At 43.5% G+C, this 27,602-nt stretch overlaps 1 protein-coding gene across 1 annotated transcript; it reads left to right on the top strand.

Annotated features, from left to right (window-relative positions):
* On the top strand, nt 1-27,602 carry LOC142669626 (uncharacterized). Its single transcript, XM_075847107.1, has 4 exons — nt 1-208; nt 983-1,150; nt 1,226-1,349; nt 26,456-27,602. Exons 1-4 carry the CDS (start codon nt 206-208, stop codon nt 27,187-27,189), a joined length of 1,029 nt encoding a protein of 342 aa, XP_075703222.1. The 5' UTR covers nt 1-205; the 3' UTR covers nt 27,190-27,602.

Below are 27,602 nucleotides of genomic sequence, written 5' to 3' on the forward strand. Positions count from 1 at the left end.
GGAATGAGATAAGCAGAAGAATATTAAACTTCACCTTGGAGATCATCTACCTGTTGAGCGGAGAGATAAACTTTTCTACATTATAGAACAAGTCACATATAGGGAAGGGACAATACATAATAGGAAGAATCCAGTGTCCTGAATAACAGCGTCCAGACCTTCCAAGTGACGTCAAGAAGCCAACAGCTGTAGATCAGCCACCAATATGGTCAGTTATGTGTCGTGCCACCAATGCAGCAATAGTAATGTTGTAGAGCAATGAGAATGATAAGTAGGAAGAACTAGGAGGATCAGGATGACATCTATATAGAAACATAGAAGATGACGGCAGGAGAAGAGCACATGGTCCATCTAGTCACCCCCAATAGTATGACTTTTTAGTATTCCCTTAGGATAGATCTGTTTCTCACTGGCAGGTTTGCATTTTCTTACTGCTGATTTTCCAACCATATCTGCTGGAAGTTTTCTCCGAGCATCTACTACTCTTTCAGTATAAATATATTTTCTGACATTGCTTCTGAACCCCCCACCACTAATGTCAGATTGTGCCCCTTGTTCTTGTGTTTAATATCTTTCCTCCTGTAAGATATGCGAAGGTTTCCATCATGTCCCCTTTTCACTTCTTTCCTCCAGGAGATACAAATGATGGTTTCTCCTGAGAAGCTTGTCTTCAGACCTTCCACCATTCTTGTAGTCGTCTTTGGCCTAGTTCTATTTTCTCAATGTCTTTTTGTAGGTGAGGTCTCCAGTATTACACATGTGGAGTCACTAAAGCTCTATACAGCGGGGTCACAACCTCCCACTTTCTACTATTATTTCCTTTTTAGTTTTCTCTTAGGATAGATCTATGTTTTTCCCCAGCAGTTTTACATTCACTTACTGCTGATTTTCCAGCCACATCTACTGGAAGTTTGCTCCGAGCATCTACTACTCCTTCAGTATAATAATATTTTCTAACATTGCTTCTGATCCCCATACACAGGAGTTCACAATAGTGAAGAAGACATCGGGTGACTGTACGACTCCCATCATCCATGAGTCAGGAGGATGGAGCAGTAGTCCCATCACAGAGCCTCCCCCTCACTCCCGGATACATGAGAAGAAGATCTTAGAACTGATCTACAAGATGACTGAGCTGCTGACTGGAGAGGTGACTCTGCTGGGAAATTCTACAGTAACCGCACTGGAAGTGTCTGGGTGATGACTGTATCATTGTGTGTATCAGGTTCCTATAAGGTGTCAGGATGTCACTGTCTATTTCTCCATGGAGGAGTGGGAGTATCTAGAAGGACACAAGGATCTGTACAAGGAGGTCATGATGGAGAACTACCGGCCACGCACATCACAAGGTAAGAAGAGACAGATATATGTTGGCCAGAAGAATAGCACTTCCTGCACATCGAATTGTTAGAACTCTTTGTAAAGATTAAAAAAAGAGAGGGTAGATAATGATGAGTGGATGTGGATTTACCCGCTTCCACTGTGATAGCTAGCTATATATATATATATATACACACACACACACACATACACTGATCAGCCATAACATTAAAACCGGTGACAGGTGAAGTGAATAACATTGATGATCTGGTTACAATGGTGCCAGACAAGGGGGGGGGGGGAGATATTAGGTATCAAATGAACATTTGAAAAGTTGATGTGTTACAAGCAGAAAAATGTTCATGTGTAAGGATCTGAGCGACTCTGATGAAGACCAAATTCTGATGACTATGTTAGAGCATCTCCAAAACAATCGGTCTTGTGGGGTGTTCCCGGTATGCAGTGCTTAGTACCTACCAAAAGGGGTCCAAGGAAGGACAACCACTGACCGGAGACAGGGTCATGGGCACCCACGGCTCATTGATGCGCTTGGGGAGCGAAGACTAGTCAATTTAGACCAATCCCACAAAAGCGCTACTGTAGCACAAATTGCTGAAAAAGTTACTTCTGGTTATGATAGAAAGGTGTCAGATCACTCAGAGCACCAAAGCTTACTGTAGTTAGGGGTGACATGCCGACCCCTGTCCACCACCAAAAGCACCTACAATGGGCACATGCATCAGAACTGGACCATGGAGTAATGGACGTTGGCCTGGTCTGATTAATCACCAGGATGTATTTAACCGAAAATGATTCCTAAAAAAATATACAACTCGGCCTCATATAACCAAGTAAGACATCCGGAGTGATGTGAAGAAAGCAGGAATAGATTGGGCGCTGTCACCGTTGTGTAGAGAAGTGGGGAACTTACAACACAATTTAAGGTCGATCTGAGCTCTTCCTTAGGTAAATTGTACCCTATGCTAGAGGCCTGCAGGGTGGGGCAGCTGTCACAGACCCTAATTGATTTAACAAAAAAACTATTTTGGTGATTATCATTTCAACATTTATTTCTGTACACCACTGATTTTATTACACTATGGAGCACGCTCCACTACTTTTTCTTAAATCGCTGTGTAGCCTTAAAAAAAAAAAAAAAAAGTTATGGCCGATGGAATGTAAAGTCCACATGGCGAAAATAGCTCTAACCTTAAGGGCTAAATAAGCATGTGACGCCCTGGGGTTTTTTAGGTTACCAGTGCACTCTTAAAGAAGCTCTCCCACAAAAGTTTTTATTCTATAGCCTATTAGAGAGGCTGTTTTTGTGAGTTATCCCCTCCCTTCTGGTCCTCCGCTGTGTCATGTGACCAGCAATAGGACTTTTCAGTTGCCACAGCGTGTGGACAGGAAGTCAGTTTCTCTATTCATTACTATCACAGCCTCGATGTGCGTGTTATAGGAATGAATGGGGAAACTGATTTCCTATCCACGCGTGAGACGCTGTGGCAATTGGAGAGTCCTATTGCTGGTCACATGACACAGCTGAGGACCAGAAGGGAGTGGCTAACTCACAATAACAGCCACCGGTAAAAAATTACCTTCACAAGTTTTGGGGGAGTGCTTCTTTAAAAAAGATGTGCCCTGCTACTTTCAAGTTTTGTACGTTGAATACCATAGCGGAGTAGGAAGCCGTCTTTTTCCCCTACGACACCATTGCCACTTATTTGCTCATAGGCCACATCAGGCCTGCCACCTACCAAGTGCTAGAATGCTAGCACAGTTGGTGAGGACCCAAATACTATAACGTACGCTCTAAAAATAAACATGGAATTGCAGATGTTGGGAGAAGTGTCTGATATATAGACAGATATACAGTAGTCATGTATTCAGTCACTGTGTGTTTCCTACAGATGGATCCAGTAGGAGAAATCCACCAGAGAGATGTCCCAGTCCTCTGTATTCCCAGGACTGTCCAGAGGAAAATCACAATGTCCCAGAGAATCATCAGTTTATTCCTAACTTTTCTTCTCTGACGGCTCCCATCTCGTCCCTTACCAAGAAGGGTGTGAATGCCAAAGTGTGGACTCCAGAGGCAGAGTTCGCATGTATTAGGGTATGTTCACACGAGGGCGTCCGTAACGGCTGAAATTCCGGGGATGTTTCCGCCTGAAAACATCCCCGTAATTTCAGCCGTAACGGCATGTGCAGGCGCTTGAACGCCGCGTCAATTACGGACGTAATTGGCGCTGCTATTCATTGGAATCCATGAATAACGGCTCCAATTACGGGCAAAGAAGTGACAGGTCACTTCTTTGACACGGGTGTCTATTTACGCGCCGTCATTTGACAGCGGCGCGTAAATATACGCCTCGTGTGAACAGACAAACGTCTGCCCATTGCTTTCAATGGGCAGATGTTTGTCAGCGCTATCGAGGCGCTATTTTCGGACGTAATTCGGGGCAAAAAAGCCCGAATTACGTCCGTAATTAGTGCGTGTGAACATACCCTTAGCCTCAAGGGAGCCTTCACTTCAGCCTCGATCCTCCATCATCCTGACGTATCTCGGCAGTTCTCTCTGGAAGTGGACGCTTCCTCTGTTGGTGCAGGTGCACTTCTGTTCCAGAGGAGCTCCAAAGGAAAGGCAGTGGTATGTGGCTACTACTCAAGACTGTTTTCTTCTGCTGAGCGCAATTACTCCATTGGAGATCGGGAGCTACTGGCCATCAAATTGGCCCTGGAAGAGTGGAGACATCTTCTAGAGGGCGCTGCTCACCCCAACCTGATCTACACCGACCACAAGAACCTCACCTACCTTCAGTCTGCACAACGACTGAATCCCTGTCAAGCCAGGTGGTCGCTGCTTTTCACCCGTTTCCAATTTCTGCTCCACTACCGTCCCGCGGACAAGAATGTGAGGGCCGATGCCCTGTCCAGATCATTTGAGACGGAAGACACGGTGGAGTCCCTTCAGACTATCATAGACCCGTCCTGCATTGTCACTGCTAATCCTCTGCAGGTTAGAGACATCCCTCCGGGGAGGACTTGTGTTCGGCTGGCAGACAGGAGAAGAGTTCTCCGCTGGGGACACAGTTCTAAACTAGCTGGGCACGCTGGTGTCCGTAAAACCCGAGACCTGATTGCTCGTCACTTCTGGTGGCCCACGCTACCTAAAGATGATCTGGACTTTGTCCCTTCTTGCACGGTGTGTGCTTCTAACAAAGTTACTCACTCCAAGCCTGCCGGCCTGCTTCAACCTCTGCCTGTACCCAACGCCCCCTGGCAGCACATTGCAATAGACTTTGTCACAGACCTTCCCCCCTCAGCAGGATGCAACACTGTCTGGAGGAGGTGGACTGGTTCTCTAAGATGGCACATTTTATCCCGCTGACCCGCCTACCTTCTGCTCCTCGACTGGCGAGTCTCTTCATTCAGCACATCTTTTGCTTGCATGGCTTGCCTCTTCACATTGTGTCTGACCGGGGGGGTTCAGTTTACTTCAAAGTTCTGGAGAGCCCTCTGTAAACTCTTGGATGTGAGATTCGACTTTTCCTCAGCCTATCACCCCCAGTTCAATGAGCAAGTTGAGAGGATCAACCAGATCATGGAGAATTACCTCCGCCACTTCATCTCTTCACAGCACGATAACTGGGTACAGCTTCTTCCATGGGCCGGGTTCTCATACAACAACCACACAAGTGAGTCCACCACTTCCACTCCATTTCGCATTGTGTACAGTCAACATCCTAGAGTCCCTCTTCCAGTGTCGACCACATCTCGGGCACCCGCATCTGACTCTGCTTATGGGGACTTTCTGCAAATCTGGCAACAGACCCGGTCCTCTATTTCGCTGACCGTCAATCGCATGAAGCGAAAAGCAGATTCAAGAAGAAGAGAGCCGCCTCAGTATATTCCGGGTACCAAAAGTCTGGCTGTCCTCTCAGAACATTCGTTTGAAGGCGCCTTCATACAAGTTTGCTCCCAGGTTTCTTGGTCCTTTGGAGATTCTGCAACAGATAAACCCTGTCTCCTATAGGCTGCTGCTGCCTCCTACCCTCAGAATCCCCAACTCCTTTCATGTGTCCCTCCTGAAACCCGTTGTCCTGAACCGCTACAGCAAGACTTCTAGTTCCATAGTTGCTCCCAGCGGTTCTTCTGATATATTCGAGGTGAGGGAGATCCTGTACAGCAAAAGGGTAGGAGGAAGGACTTTTTATTTGGTGGACTGGAGAGGGTTTGGTCTTGAGGAGAGGTCCTGGGAGCCAGAAGAGAACGTCAGTGCTCCAGCTCTTATTAAAAAATGTCTCACTCGCTCTGGCCCCAAGAAGAGGGGGCGTAAGAGGGGAGATACTGTAGCGTCCATGGCCACGGGCCGTCGTGTTTACTCACTTCCGACGCCCACAGCCATGTTCCCCATCTCCTTCCTAGGAGACACTAGCGCTCACTTCCGCTCTGTTCTGCTGTGTCCCATAGGGTACGTGCGCACGCTCGTGCCCGGCCTTAAAGGGCCAGCGTGCGCGCACCAGGAAATCATCATCAACGGCCCATGATTTACTGGTCAATTAAGAAGGCCCCAGCCCTTCTGATCCTTGGCTGTGCGTTGTTAGTTATCCCAAGTCTGTCTTGCAAATGGTCCCTTAGTGTTTCCCGTTCCAGTTGTTACCCGTGCCTTGTTACCTGTTCCTGTATCCTGTGCTGTTCTTGTTCCTGTGCCTATTCGTGTCGGAGTCGTGTCACGTCCTGTGTATTCTGCCATGTCCGGAGGAATTTTCAACGTCTGGTGCAACCTGCAGTGCCATCCGCCACGTCCTGTGTCATCTGCCACGACCTGTCATCTGCCACGTCCGGAGGAATTTGCCACGTCTGACGCAACCTGCGGCACCTGTGTTATCCGCCACATTTGGCGTTACCTGCTGCACCGGTCTCCATCAGTACCAGAGCTGCGGCCACTGTCTGGACTATCCACATTGTATTACTGGGGTTCCATGTTGTTTGGCCAGCTGCCTCCCCGCTACGGCAGTACGGCCTAGCGGATCCACAAACCCGCTACGTGACAGCTACATAAATATAACACTTTCGGCAATGTTTTATACATAGTGCAGACTTTTTGCTTGGCACCAGCTGTGATTATCAATGACAGGAGAATTCTTATTTTCTATCAAGTGAGGCACAAAGTCATCTGAATCAAGGATAAGCACTTTTTATTCTTGCCGGCAAGAAGACCACAAAACACACAACATAAAGTTGTCAAGCAGTTGTCTGAGTTTCATCATATAAGGTTTATATCAAATGTGGTTTATATACACATATTAGTGCATATTGTGGCTCAGGCTTGGCTGAAGACAGTGTGTCGGTTTCCTGTGATATAGAAATATGCATACATAGTTATCTCTTGGCGGTTGATTAAGCTTCCTGGCAGTTTAGCCTTTTGTAAATTGATATCCTTCCTTCTACGGTAACATATGGTATCTTGCATTCGGTAAGATTTCACAAGATCCTTCATACTTCAGAGTACAGGTTTTCGTAAGGGGTAACTCCTAGATCATCATATTGTTCTTTGGTCATAATTTCTTGGTACATAGTCTTTGTATAAAACTTGGAGGAGCTTGATGAATTTATTGTCCCAATCGTCCCTATTTAGGTAAGATGGCAGTGTGTTGACTAGCATCAGGTTCAGGAGCGTCACTACCAAATACCACATCTTGGGTCAGTATCTTCTTGCAGTTGCTAGCGTGTATCCAAGTGGCTCTTCATTGGAGTTTTACTGAAGTAGCAGTCACCAGCTGCACTTGATGAGGTGCTGTATAGCGAGGCTGTAGGCTGGTACGATTATGGATCTTTACAACAACACAATCTCACGGTTGAAAGGAGAGGGTTCCTGCAAGAGAGTTAGGATCTGGAATAGAGGACTGTCAATTTGTGCACTCTTTTTCGAGTCGTTTATAAAAGGCCATCAGATATTGTCATTTTATCATAATTGCTCTGCAATTGTTGGGGAAAATATAAACCAGTCTTTGGAGGACACCCAAAAAGAATCTCAAAAGGGGAGAGTTGATCCTTTCCACTTGGGGTGCTTCTTACGGAAAACAGGGCCATAGGCAAGCATTTAGTCCATGGCAATTAAGTCTCATCCATGGATTTCTGAATTTTCAATTTTAATGTTACATTTAACCTTTCCACTTTGCCGCTGCTCTGCGGATGGTATATGAAATGCTTTCTCTATTCCTAGGCTTTTTATGATCTTCCCCAGTAACTCCTGAGTAAAATGTGTTCCTCTATCGCTTTCTATGGTCTGTGGAACACCATACCTGCATACTATTTCATTTAATAGCTTATCCTCTGTGCTAGCAACATTTGCTTTTGATAATGGGAAGGCTTCAAGCCACCCTGAAAACATATCAATACAGACTAGGACATATTTACATGGCCCCACCTGAGCTAGCTGTATGTAGTCCACCTGCAGTCTCTGAAAGGGGTAGTAGGACTTGGTGTGTGTTTTACTGGTGTTTTTACTACCTTTCCTAGGTTGTGCTGTGCACCGATCATTCACCTTTGTATTTTGCTGCATCCCGAGGTGTGCCAGGTTCTAAGTACTAATTGACTCATGGGTCACTTAGAGCAGTGTGTCAGCCCATGCGCCAGGGCACAAATCATGGGAGACCAGATTTGGGGCAGGCATACATTACACTTTACATGCCATAGCCCTCCTTCACCTCTAACTGCCCCCGCCTCCTGCCACAGTTTGTGCTCAGGGCCGGTGCTTGGGTTTGGAGAGCACATAGCAATTCCTCCGTGACGGGGGCCACCTGTTGGACTGTGAGCACAGGGAGGGTAGCAGTGGTGGCTGCTTTTGCTGCTTGGTCGGCCAGTGCATTGCCTTCTGACTGGCTATCAAAATTTTGGGTGTGCGCTTGTACCTTTTATTATTGTTACCTTTTAAGGCAGCTATAAGGACTCTAACAGTGCTTTCACTGGAAATAGAGGGCAGGGTAGGATCCAGCGCTGAAGCGTTTAAAATGGAATTCGATTTTCCAGCCACACTCCACAACCTACACAGCTCACAGACCAGTGCTTTCACTGCATGTGCGTTTTTTTATAGCTTTACCAGCCTAGGTTCGGAAACCTCTAGTTCGCCATATAGTTCCAAAGTTATGGGCTACTCAAAAAATGTACCTGGAGCCTGTATGTATGTGTGTGTGTGTGTATATATATATATATATATATATATATATATATATATATATATTTATTTACACACCACCCTTTACCCAACTTACACGCTTTAGTGAGTGCTCTTAGTTCCGCCTCCTGTGCAGAGCTACTGGAGGGTAGGGATTGTTGTGTGACTGGCTTACCGTTGTGGACTTCCACATACCCAGTGAGAAAATGTCCTTGGTCTTCACTCCAGTATCATGATCCATCTACAAAATACTCAGCATCAGGGTTAGTGAGTGCAACATCAAATACATTAGAGATGCCTTAGCGGAAGTAGGGTATCTGTATTTAGGACCACACAACATTTTTTGGTAATGCTTGGGGAGAGAAGTGTGAGCTCAATCTTTGTGAATCATGCAACAGACAAATGCTTGGTTTTTACAGTGCTCATGAGCTCATGTACGGCGTGGGGTACCTGGATGGTTAGGTAGTGCTGGACGACTATGTCAGCAGATCTGTGCTCTAGCACTGCGGCTGTAGAGTAATAGGACAGAGGCCGCATTTTTCCCCCACGCTCCTGTGACCAATCACATATAATCCTCCATCAGTTGCTTGTGGATTTGGAAGATTTATTAGTAATATGTTACAATTAGTACATTTATTGCATGGAGAGTGTGCTTGCTTTCTTATTGACAACCGATTTTTTAAATTGGTGTCTGGATTTTCGTGTAGAGTATATTCACAATCTGTCATTCATGTGATCCATATGGCTAGATCCCATGACCTGCACATCCTAGCTCTATATGTGTTGCAGGTATGGCACAGATGTATTTGTCTGACCCTGTTAATTTGGATGCTTCTTTATTTTGATTACACTTTGTTTTGATCAGGTCACAAAAATCTATTTGAAACGTGGCTGTTGTCCTTTACTAAAGTTAAGACTAACCAAATTCCATTCCCAGTGACCAGTAGTTCCAGTTTTAATGTTATCTGCGGGATCCCATATCTTGCTTGGATCATACCCTATGGGATCATATCTCTGGCTTGGATCATACCTTCCTCCCACCAATCCCAGTAATCCAAAAATTATAACCCTAGGTATCCTAGATCTGACATCCTTGTCAGGGAAGGGTAAAGTGGATTTTCACCAGGTTTGAGACAAATCTTCCCTTATGGAAGACCTCCCTTTGTAGCTGGACTTTTGAAAATTCAATCAGATCTCTGTTCTGACCCTATCATTCTAATTAGTTTACAATGGGATAAGTGGATCCAGGAAGTAAACTCTGCTATCTTGACTGCGGTAGGAGTGGTAAGCAAGACTTGATATGGACCTTCCCATCTATCCTGATGCCAGTGTTTTTTTTTCACTGCTCGAATCAGAATCCAGGTTTGATAACTTCTGACTCAGGAACAGGATCACCTGGAATAGAATTAGGAACCGAAACTTCTTTGTTGGTTAGCATTTTTACCAAATAGTCAGCTAAGGTATTATCTGCTTCTTCATCTATTCTGTAAAATGGTCTTCGTGATGGAATTAAAAAAGGGTCTTCCATAAATAATTTCAAAAGCCGGTTATTCCTATTTCAGTGGGTGTTACATGCATGTTTAACACTATTAAGGGTAGGCAATAAACCCAATTTTTTTCCTGTTTCTTCCATGGTATTTTTTAGTTTATTCTTAAAAATACCATTATGTCTTTCCACCAATCCAGCTGATTGGGGATGGTAGGCACAGTGATTTTTTAGTTAAATACACAATGTTTGTGCCATCAGAGATATTGTTTTATTTACAAAATGAGGTCCACTATCGCTATAAATTCTTTCTGGAATTCCAAATCTAGGTATTATTTATTTCACAATGGCCTTAGCCACTGTTAGTGCATCTGGGTTTGTTGCCAGGAAAACCTCTATCTATCTAAACAGGGCGTCTATTATGACTAAGCAGTATTTCTTTCCTTCACATTTATTGATTTCCATGAATTCCATACAAATGTGTTGAAAAGGGTACTGGGGTTGGGGAACTGTGCTCTCTTAGGTCATACATTCCCCTGAGGATTGTGTTTTGCACAAATTAATTCTAGAATTTAATAGTTTTAAGATAAGAGAACGAAAATTAATTAGTGTTGTTACAAAATCGATCACATAACACAAAAGCAAATCATCAACATATTGCAATAGACAAGGGTGGAGTGTTTGGGGGACCATTTATCCAACAGCTCTTTCATTGTACAGGTGAAAATATCAGTGGAATTCGCTGCACGCTGGGGAAGAACCATCCAGGCATACTGTTTGCCTCTGTGTGTGAAGGCAAAATATTGGTAACAGTCTGGAGACACAGGGATAGAGAAAAAAATATCAGTTTGTTTTCTAATAAATCAGCAATGTCCTTTATGCAGACCATGCTTGTTGTAATATTTAACTTGAGGGAGAGAGAGAGAGCAGTCATTTACTTCCTTCTAACATTCTCACACACTGCAATCAGCTGCTGCCCCCCACCTTTTACAACTTCCCTTTTCTTGTAGAACTAGAAGCCTCAGCAAGCCAAAATGCTGAAAGGAAACTGCTGTATTTATAACTCTAAAACATGACTTTACACAGCTAACATTAATTACTTAAACCTTATATAAGGTACTTTAACCCTTTCACGCCGCAGACCTTTTTCAGATTTTCATTTTCGTTTTTCCCTCCCCACCTTCCAAAGGCCATAATGCCTTTATTTTTCCGTCGATATAGTACTATGAGGGCTTGATTTTTGCGGGACAAGTTGTAGTTTTTCGTAGCCCCATTTATTTTGCCGTATAACGTACTAAGAAACGGGAAAAAAATTATTTGTGGGGTAGAAAATGAAAAAAACAGCAATTCCGCCATAGTTTTTTGCGCGCCATTTTTACGGAATTCACTGTACAATTAAAACAACGTGTTAATTTTATTCTATGGGTCAATAGAATTACGCTGATACCAAATATGTGTAGTTTTTTCTATGTTTTACTACTTTTACAAGTAAAAACCTAAGTGTAAAAAAGAAAATTTATTTGGTTTTGCCAAATTCCGAGAGCCGTAACTTCTTTATTTTTCAGTCGATTTAAATAATGATATATTCTGATAGTTCAGACTTTTATGGACGTGGCGATACCAATTATGTTTATTTATTTAATTTTTTACTATGCTCTAGGGGGAAAATGGAAAAAGGGGGGTTTTTTGAACTCTTATTTTTTATTTTATTTTTACACAAAAAAAACAACTTTATTTAACTCATTTTTAAATTTTTTATTAGTCCCCCTAGGGGACTTCAACCAGCAATCGTTAGATCGCTTGCACGATATACTGCAATACTAATGTATTGCAGTATATCGTGATTCTGACAGTCTCCTATGAAGCTCTGCCGGAGGCAGAGCTTCATAGGAGTACCAAGATGGCGGACCTGGGGGACTTCGTCAGACCCCCAGGCAGCCGTGTGAAGCAACGGCTCCACCCGATCTCGCCGCGGGGGTGCCGTTGAGACTTTACAGGGGGTCGCCCCCCTGTTTTTAGTAATTTAAATGCCGCGATCTCTATTGAACGCGGCATTTAACGGGTTAAACAAGCGGGACACACTCGCTCTATGGAGCGGACTCAGCCCGTGAGCCCGCTCCATATTCCCCCACCCGGCGTGCGCCGTATATATACGGCGGATGTCGAGAAGGGGTTAAAAAGCCAGTCTATTTTAATCTTTTAATTCAGTTCAATGTACTAGGACTTTTACACAATATTTTGACATATAATAACAATAATTTAAAGTTCAATAAATTTAGTTCTCAATCTGGATTGAGAAAAACATCCCACATCAAACGGTACAATCTATTCTCATTTGCTCCATACGCTCCTCAGACTAGCCCGCGACACACACATACTGTATATGTGTCTACATCATACTTCTCGTCATAATCCACATTTCTCACTGCAATGTACCTAGCTGTATTAATCTTCATCACTTGTACAGTCACTCTTATCAAAATCTATGCTTTTATACACATACAATTCATATCAACATTCATTGACACACTCTTCTATAGTTCTGCTTTTCCGATCAGTTAGTCTTACATATTGAACTATGTAAACAACCTCCTTTTATCTAACACACCATTACTTCCTAATATTCTCTGGGTCAATCTTGTGCATATATTTCACATCACATTCTAAACTCAAATTTTTCTGACCGCAACAGAAACAACCACATCCCAATCTTTTTCCTGACACATTCCTTATTAAACAATTGGTAACCTTTCAGGGGGACGTCTAATTTAGCACTTTCAGTATATGTCTCGGGTCCTTCTCTATTTAACCCTTTAATGACCGCCAATAAGACTTTTCACGGTGGTCATTAGTGGGCTTTATTCTGATGCAATAGCCTTTTCACGGCGCTGCATAAGAATAAATAAACAGAGCAGGGAGCTATTAAATCTCCCTGCTCTCAGCTGCCAGAGGTAGCTGAAGGCTGCAGGCATCCCTGCTCAAACAGGTGAGATCGATATTAGTATCGATCTCACCTGTTTAACCCCTCAGATGCAGCGCTCAATAGCGAGCACCGCATCTGAGTGGTTTTGGAGACCCTCTCATCCCACAGACACCCGGCGACAAGATCACGGGGTGTCTGTGTCTTCTATGGCAACTGGGGCCTAATAAAGGCCGCCAGGTCTGCCTGTAGTGAATGCCTGCTAGGTCATGCCTCAGGCATGGCCTAGCAGATGCCTGTCCGCATATTATCGCATATTAAAGTCCCCTAGTGGGACTGGTAAAAAAGTGAAAAAAAAGTTTAATAAAGTTAATTAAAAAAAAAGTGAAAAAAATAAATTAAAACCCCACTTTTTCCCCTTACAAAATGCTTTACTATTAAAAAAAAAAAAAGCAAAAAAGTTACACATATTTGGTATCGCTGCGTCCGTAACGACCCAGACTATAAACTATTACATTATTTAACCCGCACGGTGAACGCCGTAAAAAATAAAATAAAAAACAATGGAAAAACTGCTGTTTTCTGTGAATCCTGACAAAAAGTCGCATCTACTCCAAAATCGTGCTATTAAAAAATACTACTTGTCCCGCAAAAAACAAGACCTTATGCAGCTATGTTGACACAAAAATAAAAAAGTTATATCTCTTCGAATGTGACGATGGAAAAACCATACAAATTGCTTGGTCATTAGGGCCCAGAATGCAACCAGGGGGATGGGGTTAAAGAGGCTCTGTCACCACATTATAAGTGGCCTATCTTTTACATAATGTGACCGGCGCTGTAATGTCGTTTACGCCAGTTTTTTTTTTTAGAAAAACAATCATTTTTGACGGAGTTACCACCTATTTTAGCTTTATTTCTAATGACTTTCTTAATGCCCAACTGGGCGTGTTTTACTTTTTGACCAAGTGGGCATTGTACAGAGAAGTGTGTGACGCTGACCAATCAGCGTCATACACTTCTCTCCATTTATTACACAGCACATAGTGATCTTACTAGATCACTTTGTGCAGCCACATACACACATACTAACGTTACTCAAGTGTCCTGACAGTGAATAGACATCACTACCAGCCAGGACGTGATGTCTATTCAGAATCCTGACACTTCGCTTTTGTTTGTGGTTGATTTACAGCACAGCAAGCCTAATCTCGCTGTAAATGACAGTTTACACCGTAATCTCGCGAGACTACGCTTGCTGTGCTGTAAATCAACCACAAACGTTAGCGAAGTGTCAGGATTGTGAATAGACATCACGTCCTGGCTGGTAGTGATGTTCATTCAATGTCGGGACACTTGTGTAACGTTCATGTGTGAGTATGTGGCTGCACATAGTGATCTAGTAAGATCACTATGTGCTGTGTAAATGAATGGAGTGAAGTGTATGACTGTCATGTTAGGTTCGTGGACCCACTGGGCCGTACCGCCTTGGCCGTATGGCAGCTGGCCAACAGGGTGCAGTTCACAGTTTGTGTAAGGTACCTGTGGCATCTCGGACAGTAGCAAGGCAAGCTCGGCTGGGACTAGGCAGCAGGTAGACGTCAGGCGTGGAGCAGCAGGACAGGCGTAGGTTCAGCACAGCATGGCTACAGCACAAGACAGCACGGCACTGGAACAGGATGGCACGACACTGGAACAGGATAGCACTGGATACAGGACACTGGATACAGGAACACTGGAACTGGAAAACACTAGGAGGCCATTTGCAAGACAAACTAGGATACGACAAACAACGCTCAGGCATGGAAGCATGGGGCTGGGACCTTCTATAGCCCAGGGAGCAATCAGCTCAATTAACCACATGCGTGCGCTTTGGCTTCTCAAGTCTGGACTGACCTCGCGAGCACACCCTGGTGGTCACTGCGGAACAGGACGGCTGCATGTGCAGACATCTCTGGAGAGAAGGGCATCGACTGGATGAAAGGAGTTCGTGGTCAGCGACCACGGACATTACAATGACGCTGATTGGTCAGCATCATACACTTCTCTGTACAACGCCCACTTGGTCAAAAAGTAAAACACGCCCAGTTGGGCATTAAGAAAGTCATTAGCATAAAGCTAAAATAGGTCATAACTTTGTAAAAATGATAGTTTTTCTAGATAAAAAAACACGGCTGTAATCTACATTACTGCGCCGATCAAATTATGTAGGAGATAGACCACTTATAATGTGGTGACAGAGTCTCTTTAATGGCCACCTAAATGGGCTGTCTTTCAGGATATATAGTTTGCCTCCTTCTAGGTCCGTTAATAATCTGCCAATAGTTTTTTCTAGAGTAGGAGTCTTATGTCTTTTTTAATATTCTTAAGTATCTTAATCACAAATATAGTAAATAATAAAATACCAACCAAACTTAATGAGAAGCCTTCGGGACAATAGACGTTAATCCACTTTTGTGCTACATGACAATTTGACTTACGAATATTCATTTATCCCTTTATTCTTTTATTTGGTCTTGGTTCTATGGTCTGACTCTAATCTGTGGACATAAATTAACTCGCTTATACAATCACGATTTTATTTATTTAATCCTCATACATGCTTACCTCCTGACGGCCGCAGCCATGGATCTGTAAGCGCTGGTCCCCGTCTCCTCCTCAGGAGACGCCAGCGCTCACTTCTGCTTTGCTCTGCTGTGTCCCGTAGGGTGCGAGTGCACGCTCGTGCCCGTTCTTAAAGGGCCAGCGCGCGCATCTGAATTAAAGACCAAATTAGCCCATGAGCACCCTGGACTATAAGAAGGGCTCTGCCCATTCCTGCAGTGCCTGAGCGTTTTTGTCATTACCCTAGTTTGTATCTGCAAATGGTCTCCTAAGTGTCTTCCAGTTCCCAGTGTTCCCGTTCCTGCTACCTGTAACCTGTATCCCGAGTTATCCTCGTTCAAGTTCCGTATTGAGTTGGAGTCGTGCTGCCCTGAGTACTACGCCTGTCCTGCTACACCACGCCTGTTGCCTGCATGCTGCCTAAGTCCCATCCGAGCCTGTGTTGCTAGTTTCTGAAGCTACCACAGGTACACCTATACGAACTATAGACTTTGACCTGTGTCCTGTTGGCCAGCTGCCATACCGTTAAAGCGGTGCGGCCTAGTGGGTCCACGCACACAACGTGACAAAACTGTCTCTTACTGTCACATAAATATTGTTGGCCGAGTTCACATCTGTGTTAAAGGCTCCTTTCTGATACTACGTCACACATTCCTTCATATTTGGAGGGAAGAATTGCGCAGCATTCATCGCTGTTTTTCATCTCAAAGGGACAGACACCATTACAGAACCCATTATAAGGCAGTTGGGTCCTATGACAGAACAAGAAAATTTAAATGACGATGCAGATATGAACAGCCTTAAACTAATTAAAATCATGTAAAAGAAAAATCTACAACAAACAGATTATATTTTTTTACATATTTTTTTTATCAAATTAAAGTCAATAAACTGTATAAAACACACACATACTTGGTATTCCCGCACACAAAACAACTTATTCAATGAAGTTATCCCCCAACATGATGCGTATAAAAGCTCCTCCTACAAAAATATAAGGCCTTTATCCCCTGCACAAATGGAAAGGGAAGGGAAAGAAATGGGAAAAAGAAGGGCAAGAAGATCAACTGATGTATTATATTGAATTATTGAAATTCAGTATTAAAATTGCCGACTTAGAAAGGTATAATATACCCGAAAGGGATGGAGCGAACGGTCCCTCATTAAAGTACACCCCATATAATAGATAAACCCATTCAACCTATATATGATAAGATGGTAGGATGGGGATGAAGGGAAAATGATGCATGCATCAGTATCAGATAGCTAGAGTGGAGTGCACAGAGGGGCAAATAATATGATAATGTATATGTCCCCGGGGCACACCACTATATTATCCTCTGGTACTAATTAATGCCTGTGGAATGAGTCTGTAGAAGGCTAAAGGAGCCAGCTGCACACTTCAATGTAGTAAAGTGTGTCACACATAGCAGACAAATGTAATTGTCAGTGCTAAACATTGACAGGTGCCTTATTTATTTTATTATCAGCAACCTTGTCAATGGTAGAAATCTGACAGGTATTTTCCACAGCAAAACGAACTAGTGCTGATGTTCTAGTCCATGTCAGTAACACTTTATATTTATTGTAAGTGTTTGGCAACACAGGAGACACTAAGAGCAGCCAGGAGATCACTGCACCTCTCTCCAATACTCGTGGAGAACACGTTGCCAAGCAACAGGCCAGACGCTTAAGACCAAAACAGCACGTCAGCTGTTTAAATCCCTGCTCACAAGCTACTGAAGCGCTGTGAGCTGCTGTGCTGGTGTTCAGCTTTGAGTTTAGCACTGACAATTACATTTGTCTGCTATGTGTGACACACTTTACTACATTGAAGTGTGCAGCTGGCTACTTTAGCCTTATACAGACTCATTCCACAGGCATTAATTAGTACCAGAGGATAATATAGTGGTGTGCCCCGGGGACATAGACATTATCATATTATTTGCTCCTCTGTGCACTCCACTCTAGCTATCTGATACTGATGCATGCATCGTTTTCCCTTCATCCCCATCCTACTATCTTGTCATATATAGGTTGAATGGGTTTATCTATTATATGGGGTGTACTTTAATGAGGGACCGTTCGCTCCATCCCTTTCGGGTATATTATACCTTTCTAAGTCGGCAATTTTAATACTGAATTTCAATAATTCAATATAATACATCAGTTGATCTTCTTGCCCTTCTTTTTCCCATTTCTTTCCCTTCCCTTTCCATTTGTTTAATTTAATTTGGTGGTGTACATTAGGGCTAAATTGGAAGTAATAAAGGGTCCACAAGAGGAATTTTTGTTACTTTATCCCCTGCACAACATCTGTCTTCTATATACGTCGCTGTCTGAAGGGGTTCCTTCAAACCACAGTACAGTTAAATCGCATTGATGGCGCAGCTCAAAAACTGAGCCCACGCTGCATGCTATAATGGCCGCGATCGGAGCTAGCTCTGATGCTGGCCGATTGACCCCTTTAGATGCTGCAGTCAATAGCGACTGCGGCATCTAAGTGGTTTCTAGCCATGCAATCTCGGGGGCAACCAGAGGCTTTAGGTCTACCATGTACGGAAGCCTATTAGGTCCTATTAGGCTTCCTGTCAGTGTAAAACTGACAGTTGCAGCACCTTGCAGTACATAAGTAGTGCAGTGTATTATACTAGCGATCACAGGTTTAGGCCTTCAAGACCCCTAGTGGCCCGCCTGCCAGATTCTTGTTCTACCCGTCCTCTTATCGACTCCCGTCCATGTCTTCACCTTGTTGCCAACCCCGCCAGCGGACCAGAGCTTCTTGCTTGCCTTTATTTTCACTGTCCTCTTCTGTTTCACCTCCCAATGTGGGTAAGGTTTTGCTGGTCCTGATGTCAGGTATGGTGCCTCCTCTCCTAGAGAGGCTTTGTCTGACGGTGACTAATCTGATTCCGATTCGTATTGTGTTGGTAAAGGTTCTACCTCTCTTCCCACTTAATGGAGGTGCTAATTAGAGCTGTCCGTGACACACTTGCCGATGGTGGATTCCACTTTATTCAACGATCCCCTGTATCGCTGTGTGTACTCCTTTGGTAAATCCGCCTTTGAGGCCTCGAGCTGTGCCCTTCGCTCAATTTTTGCATCTGTCTGGGATAGCAGAGCCGTCACTGAATGGGCTCACAAACTTCATTTTGGCCTGCTTTCAGGCCCTCCTCAGGAGGAACTAGTTGATCTGTCTCTCCTTATCTGCAACTATTTCTGTGAAGCTGCCCTTGACGCTGCCCGCGGGGCTTCTGCTTCCTCTGGCGCAGTTTGCATGACCACTTTGCTCAAGGTTTGGTCTGCTGATTCAGCATCCAAGTGCTCCCTGACTGCTCTACCTTTTTCAGGGTCTCGTCTATTTGGGCCCATGTTGGACGAGATTATCTCGGAAGCCACGGATGGCAAAAGCACCATCTTCCTCAGAATAGAACTAAGCGCACTACCCCATCCAAAAAGGCGGGCATGTGTTTTTGTTCCTTCGTGGTCTCTGCATCACTATTTTCTCCAGGCCGCAGAATTACCAGGAACAGAAGGCCAAACCATTCTTCAAGACTCAGCAGTCCTGGCGTCCCAACCTCCACCTGCAAAGATTTGAACCGGCAAGGCCACTTATGCCTGAAGCTGCGCCCCCACTCGACATGCCTCGAGTGGGGGGGTGGCAGGCTTCTGCACTTCAGACGTCTGGCTCTCTCACATTTCGGACGTTTGGTTTCAAGAGGTAGTATCTTTAGGCTACAAAATCTCATCTGCCAGCTTCAATCCAGAGCGTTTCTTTCAGTCGGCTGTTCCACAGTCCCTATCCAGGGCGGTATCTTTTTTTCAGGCAATCGACTCTCTGTTTCTTCAGGGTGTCCTCAATCCAATACCCATAAACCAAATGTTCGGCGGGGCTTTTACAGCGTTTTTTGGATGGAATCTCTGCGATCTGTCATCGCTTCCGTGGAATTTCTTTAATCTGTGGACATCAAGGACGTATATCTACACGTCCCTATCTATTCCACCCACCAGCGCTTCCTGTGCCTTGCGGTACTGTCTCATCATTACCAATTCTTGGCCCTTCCTTTTGGTTTGGCCAGTGCCTTAAGAGTGTTTACAAAGGTTATCTCTGTCGTGATGGCACTCCTTCCCACTAGGGGGGTATCGGCCACCCCATACATAGACGGTGTTCTAATCAAATCTACCTCTAGGGAGGACAATGATATGGCTCTACAGACTCTTGCCACTTTCTGAATTGGTTTGGTTGGATCATCAACCGGTCCAATTCTTGCCTATCTCCTTCACAGCAGATCGTCTTTTTGGGGGTCGCCTTTAACACTCGCTCGGTGAAGGTTTTCCTTCCTCCTGAGCATCTCTCCATTCTTCAGAAAGGGATTCGTTCCTTACAGATGGCTATGCCGACCTCACCGCCTCTGCATGCAGGTTTTTGGAACCATAGTGGCCTCAATTCGAGACACTTCCATTTGTGGAGTTCCAAACGCGCCCTCTACAGCAGGTGATCCTCTCCCGGTGGGAACGATCTTTGCAATCGCTGGATCAGAAGTTCATGCTTCCCCTCTTGGTCTGCCGCTTGCTTTGGTGGTGGATCTCTCCTCCAACTGTTCCCTGGGCTGTTTCTTCCTCCCGCTAAACTTGCTGATCCTCTCCACGGACGCCAGTCTCAAGGGCTGGGGGGGGCACCTTACAGCTCAGGGACTGTAGTCTCCACAGGAGTCTTCCCTTCCTATTGGGCTTCTGGAATTGTGAGCCATTTTTCTGTGTCTCCTGCACAGGACTCCGTTTTTGTCCAGGCACCCAGTGAGGGTTCAGACGGACAATCCCACTTCCGTTTGCTTATCTACGTCACCAGAGCGGCACTCACAGCGCCACAGTGATGGCTGAGGCTTCCAGGATCCTGGTCTGGGGAGGAGCTCATGTTCCGGCTCTTAGAGCAGTTCACATTACCGGGGTTGACAATTGGGTCGTGGACTTTCTCATTTGCGAAACGGTGGATCCCAGGGAGTGGCCTCTTCATCAAAATGTCTTCAATCAAATTTGGCTCAGATGGCGTCATCCGGATGTGGAATTGATGGCCTCTTTCAATCGACAGGTCCCCTGATTCATCTCCCTAGCTCGGGATCCAGAGACCAGCGCCCTGGACGCTCTCGTGGTGTACTGGTCGGAATTCTGTCTCCAGAACATCTTCCCTCCTCTGCCTCCCCTGCCGCGGCACCTCCGACGACTCAAGGTGGAAGGGACTCCAGGCATTCTGGTAGCCCTGGATTGGCTGCACAGCTGTTGGTACAGAGAACTCGTGTCCCGGTTTGCTGATGTCCCTTGGCCCTTACCTCTCCGTCCCAACCTTCTCTCTCCAGGACCTCACTTCCTCCAGAATTTAAGGTCGCTACGTTTAATGGCGTGGCTGTTGAAGCTGCCCTTCTGAGGGCTCGTGGTTTTTTGGAGAGTGTTTCCTTACTATGCTTAAAACCAGAAAGTCCTTTTCAGCCCGCATATACCATCGTAGATGGATGGCTTACCTTGGCTGGTGTGAGGATCGCAAGCTTCCTCCATTGCGTTTTTCCTTGTCCTGGATTCTATCCTTTTTACAAAGGAGTTTGGATCACGGTTTAGCTCTCAGCACCCTGAAGTGGCAGGTGTCTACCCTTTCCATCTTAGTTGGTCGCCCATTGTTGTCTAAAGCTGACATTAAGACTTTTTAGCAAGGGGTGGCTCATGCAGTTCCGCCTTATCGTCCTTTGAGTCCCTCGTGGGATCTGAATTTGGTTTTGGGTGCCTTACGTTCGACTCTTATTGAAGCCTCTCTCCATTTTCTGTTCTGGAAGATGTTTTTTCTGGTTGCTGTGACCTCCATCTGTAGGGTCTCATAGTTGGTGGTTCTCTCTTGGCATTTTCCGTTTTTTACTTCATCAAGACAAGGGAGTGTTCCGCACGGTGTCTTCTTTTTTTGCCTAAAGTGGTCTCATCCTTCCACATTTTTATTTGTCCTTGTCCCGGTCATCCAAGTTAGCTTTCCCTCCACAACCTGGATGTTGTCAGTGCCCACCGGATTTACCTTTCTATCACTGCTTCGTTCTGGTGGTCGGATTCTCTCTTCATCCTCCCAGGGGGGCCCAGAAAGGGGTTGGTGACCTCTAAAGCCACCATTGCTTGGTGGATTCGAATACTTGTTTGCGAGGCTTATCGTGTCCAGGGAAAAGATGCTCCTTTCTGTGTCACGACCCACTCTACCAGAGCGGTTGGGGCTTCCTGGACTGTGCACAAATCAGGCCTCTGCCCTTCAATTGTGCAAGGCGGCCACGTGGTCTTCTCCGCACACCTTTTGTCAAGTTCCACCAGGTGCATACCTTCGCCTCTCCAGATGCTTTTCTGGGTTGCAGGGTATTAAAGGCATCTGTGAAATAGCTGACCATGTCCTGTGTTCTGTTCCTGCCACTGGGGACTGCTCTAGGATGTCACACGATCTGTATTCTCCATTATAACGAACAATAAAACTGGATTTTCACCGTAAAATCGTTTTCTTGTCCAGTTTATTTAGGGATACCGCTCCCACCCAATTGTTTTCAAGTTGTTTTTTTTTGCATTTAAAGTTGGCAGTTTGAGGGATTCCCCTCTCGTGTTTGACATAATTTTCTGACCTTGTATCTGCTTCTACTACTTGCGGACAAACTTAATAGCTCAGTGTCTGTAAGCAGGGTATATCCTGTAGGAGGACTCTTAACTTTTGTTTCATATTGTCAAGCCTCCTAGTGGCAACAGCATATACCTATGGTCTCTTTCCCTCAATGAACTGGACAATAAAAGGATTCTACGATGAGTACTCATAACATCCTTTTTTTTCCCATAAATATTTTATTATTGGAAAAAATGAAGAAAAATAATAATAAAATACATGTACATAAATAGTATTGGCGCGTCTGTATGAACCTGAGCTATAAAACCATCATGCTATTTATCCCTCACGGTGAACACCGTAAAAAATTTTTTAAAACAATGCCAGAATTTTGGTTTTTGGATTACCGTAACAAAAAAAAGTGATCATAAACTCGAAAATGGTACAAATAAAATCTACAACCCATCCTGCAAAAAGCAAGACCTCACACAGCTTCTTTAAAAAAAAATTGATTTTATTGTACAAAAGCTGTAATACATAAAAAAAACAATATCAATTTCTTATCATCGTAATCGCATCAACCTGCAGAATAAGGTTAACATGTAATTTATAATGCTCAGTCAACAACAAATAAAAAAGAATGAAAAACAATGCTAAAATTGCTGTTTTTTGGTCACATTGGATCCAAAAAATTTTAATAAAGGGTGATCAAAAAAATCACAGTAGCAACTGCAGCTTGTCGAAAAAATTTAAAAAGTTTCGGCCCTAGTATGGCGGGGTGAAAAAACATTCTGATGTTCAGGCCAGAGTTGAACGTTCTTTTTTTAACCTATAAATCTTTTGAACAAACTCAAGTATATTAAGCGTCAGGATAAAATTTTTAATATCATAAGCCAACAATATCCAATATCCAAAAGGGGGATAAGAAAGGACACCATTGATCAGTGCGACACTGGCCTGTGCATAAAGGATTGCTTCACAGCGTAACAAACATCTATGGATCATGGTATTATTTACCCCATTATTATATCCTCTTGTTATGCCTCCGTACAGATGACCTTTTCCCCAACATTATAAACTGAAACACCAGTAATACCCTAAATAAAAATACTACCAAGCAAAATCTAGGATTCAAATGGCGCTCCCTCCCTTCTAAGCCCTACAGTGTGCCCAAACAGCAGTTTACTTCCACATATATGGCATCGCCATACCCAGGAGAACCTGCTTAACAATTTATGTGGGGTGTGTCTCCAGTTGCACAAGCTGGGCACAAGATATTGCGCACTGAACTGGCATATCTGTGGGAAAATGTTCACTTTTCCAGAAATTAATGTTCAGCGGATGATGCAAACACCTGTGTTCACTACACCCCTTGATAAATACCTTCTAGGGATGACGTTTCCAAATTGGGGTCACTTCTCCGCAGTTCTATTATTTCACCTCAGAGCCTTTGTAATTGTGAACAATGCTGTGTAAATAACCAAATTAGGCCTCACATGCGCATGATGTTCTTCACTCCTGAGCCCTGTCGTATGTTCTGGCAAAATATTAGGACCACATGTAGGGTGTTTCTAAAACCAGGAAATACAACATAATTAGAGAGCTGTCTTTTCATGGTGTCACAAGCTGGGCACAATATACTGGGCACTGAAATGTCATATCTATGGAAAAATCCACTGTACACTAATTTACACCTGTGGGGTCAACATGCTCACTACACTCCTAGATGAATGCCTTGAGGGGTGAATTTTATAAGATGGGGTCACTTCTGTTTTGTGCTTTACAAATTGGACATAGCATCTGCAAACCATTCCATAAAAATCTGTGCTCCAAATAGCGATCCTCCCCTTCTGAGCCCTTCTGTCTGTCCAAACAGCAGTTTATGACCACATAAGGGATGTTGCCGCACTTGGGAGATTTTGCTTTACAAATGTTAGGCGGCTTTTTCTCCTTTCTTCAAAAATTCTAATTCTAATAAAATCTATGAAACCCTTTTATGGTCAAAATGCACATTGCACCCCTAGATGAGTTCCTCGTGGGGTGTAGATTCTAAAATTGGGACTTTTTGTGGTTTTGTTTATATTTTGGCACCTCAAGGCCTCTTCAAATCTATAGTGTTGCCTAGAAAACATGTTTATCAAAATCATTTTTGGGGCCTGTGTTTGAGTCCAGTACCACACTAGGGCCACATATGGGATATTTCTAAAAACTGCAGAATCGGTGTAATAAATATTAAGTTGCGATTCTCTAGTAACACTTAATGTGTTAAGGCAAAAAAGGATTAAAATAGAATAGCTGCACAAAAAAAAATTCAAATATTACCTTCACTTTAGCTGTTTTTCACAAAAATGAAAGCAAATAATTAAAATTGGGGATTTATAGCATAAGCACTTTAAAACTGAATTGGTCGCTAAAAGAATAGGTTATGAAAAAATTTCTACTAAAGTTAGGTCCCGTCTCCCTTAGAACAGCCTAAAGCCTTAGTGGAATGGATACAAGGTACTGGAAACATTTATTTCAGATTCTGATTGATAACCTCACTCTGTCTATTCCACTACATTATAAAGATGTTCTATAACATTGAGATTCGGTGACTGTTCAGCCATTAGGATATACAGACCTCATTGTCATGTCTGTGAATTCAGCCTGAGACGTGTACTTTGTCTCATGACATATTATCTTGTTAAATATAGACTGTGGCCATGATTAGATTGTTAATAATATTGTGTTTATACGTAGCAGCCACGGCGCAGCTCATGCGGCCAAAAACTGTGCCAAGTTTTTAAAATGGATCATTGCAGTGTATCAACTGCTGTTAACCTGCAAAAATGAACAGCCGTTAACATGTAATTTGAAAGCCGTTTAGGGGTAAAGCTGCTTGATGGCACAATCTACGGGCGCATTAGATGCACCTCGATCACTCCAGTGGCCACTATGTGTGAACACAGCCTTACAATATTGTGGGTAATTTTCAACATTTCTGCGACTGTTTCATGACGTCGGGCAGGGTCAGGATGTATGCAACGCAGCAGTGATGACGTTTAAGTGCTGCATCGCATATAAGGTCCTGACGCTGCTCAGAGTCGGGAGATTGTACAAGCGGCACTGGAATGATGAGGGAAGCACTGAGGGGAGTTTGTGGTTTGTTTTTTTTTTGTTTGATTTATGGGCAAAAGCTAGGAGGAGTGAATGCACGGCCAGGCCGAAAAATGCTGCACCATTATGAAGAGGCTTTTGGCTCTTCATAAATGTGTCGGCGTTTACTCCAAGTTTTCCTTCTATTAAGACTGGCATTTGAAACCCCAGTCCTAACAAATTCCCTCTATTAAGTTTATGTTATGCAATCACTAGTTGCGCAACTCCCAAAAGGCTGCTGGAGACTGTTGGGTGTAAGCATGCAAATAGAACCGCAACCCAAAATCCGTCACAACTCTGATCGACAGAATCTAAGGCTACTCTGAAGTATTCGCGGGATGGTGTTTGCTGCACAGAACCCAGGTTGTTCTAACAGAGTTCAGTGTTGGAAAAGGGGTGCAATGCAGGCTATACCTGTACAGGTAACAAGACAGCCAGAGGGTAGACAGAGTTCCAAATCAGCAAGCAAGTGGATAACCGGTATAGCAGAGGTCAGAACCAGCCAGGAGCAGAAAGTACACGTCAGAGAGCATGGGGATAATCCAGAGGCAAACCGAGGTCAGTTTCAAGAAGTCCAGATGTCTAGGGCACAGGGTAAGTGAGAGCTTGATCACAACACCTAAGTAAGGAGAAAATGCACAAGCAAAGAAAGAGGGAGAAGGCCCCACCCTACACCTGACCGGAAGAAGACAGAGAAGTGGGATATGCTCAGGAAGTAAACCTCCCAGAAGCTAGATCAGTAGTCAAGGCGATCTTAAAGACAGAGACGCTTCCTAACAGTTTAGTTGTTGTATTAAAGTAATTCCCAGTTTGTATTTAAGAGCCAAATGTGTTGACAGAGGACAGGCTTAATTGCCAGACATAGTTGTACTTTTCAGATATTAGAACTTTATCAAGTATATGTTTATGTAAGAATAGTGATCACTAAAAGAATTTGGGACTTTGTATAACATTTCAAGATGTATCGATGACATTGCTTTATAAGACTAGAATCACACATGCAGTTTTATGAGCCAAATCCAATAGTGGATTCAAAGAAATATAAAGTAAGAACGTATACTTCCCTTTTTTACTGAATCCACTGTTGTGTTTTTCTAAAACAAATTTGCTTAATAAACTAAACTGCATGTGTGTTTCCACCCTAATAGGAATGTTAGAAACGTGTCTAGTTTGTTGCTTAAAAAACTATTTTAATCCTAACAGAAAATCCCAGTAAGAACTCTGAGGGAGACTTCATGTTATCGATAAATTATAAAGTAGAAGATGAAGATATCATGCAGCAGTCTTCAGAAGAAAACCTCATTACTCTTAATGTACATCCAGGACTTCAAAGTACAGATCTATCATATAATTCCCCAAATCATGAGGATCCTTCTGACCAATCACTGATTGTTACCACAAGCACAGCTCAGAAAGGGGGTAAAGGGCTTCAATGTGTAAAACTGTTTACAAAAAGCTCAGGTCGTTTTATGCACAGAAGATTTAACACAGTGGAGAAGCCATTTTCATGTTCAGAATGTGAGAAATCTTTTACACATAAGTCACGTCTTGTTATACATAAAATAATTCACACAGGAGAGAAGCCGTATTCATGTTCAGAATGTGGGAAATGTTTTACTAATAAATCAAATCTTGTTGTACATGAGAGAATTCACACAGGAGAGAAACCACATTCATGTTCAGAATGTGGGAAATGTTTTAAAGATAAATCCTGTCTTGTTAAACATCAGAGAAGTCATACAGGAGAGAAGCCATATTCATGTCCAGAATGTGGGAAATGTTTTACAGATAAATCAAATCTGGTTATACATGAGAGAAGTCACACAGGAGAGAAACCATATTCATGTTCAGAATGTGGGAAAAGTTTTACAAGGAAATTAAATTTTAAAAGTCATCAGAGAAACCACATAGAGAAGAAACTACATTCTTCTTTTTAATACATTAATCAGGTTATTCACAGACATAAAACCGCTAATATGAGTGTTTATTATTGGGTTGGAATTAGCCTGGAGCTGCCAAACACCCAAATTATATTGTGACCAAGATCCATGGAGGAAAAGTATTGTGGCTATAAGGGTATGATTACATGAGTAGTTTGTCTTCCTGTTTTTTTGCTGTGAGTTTTAAAACCGTGACAACAACACAGTGTTTTTTTTAAAAAATGTGCGCAGTTTTACCAAAATTATGAAAATTGCGTAAAAAAAACGCGCATTATCAACTCATGTAAACATACCCAGAGGAAGAAAAGAAAAACATTGCTCACTTTCAAAGCAGTAAAGCTGAATTCTCACCATGAGCCTACCTTTTTATTCCTTTTTTTATAAATTCACCCACACTGCAGGGAGAATTC

This window comes from Rhinoderma darwinii, chromosome 1 (genome assembly GCF_050947455.1).
Source record: "Rhinoderma darwinii isolate aRhiDar2 chromosome 1, aRhiDar2.hap1, whole genome shotgun sequence".
NCBI lineage: Eukaryota > Metazoa > Chordata > Amphibia > Anura > Rhinodermatidae > Rhinoderma > Rhinoderma darwinii.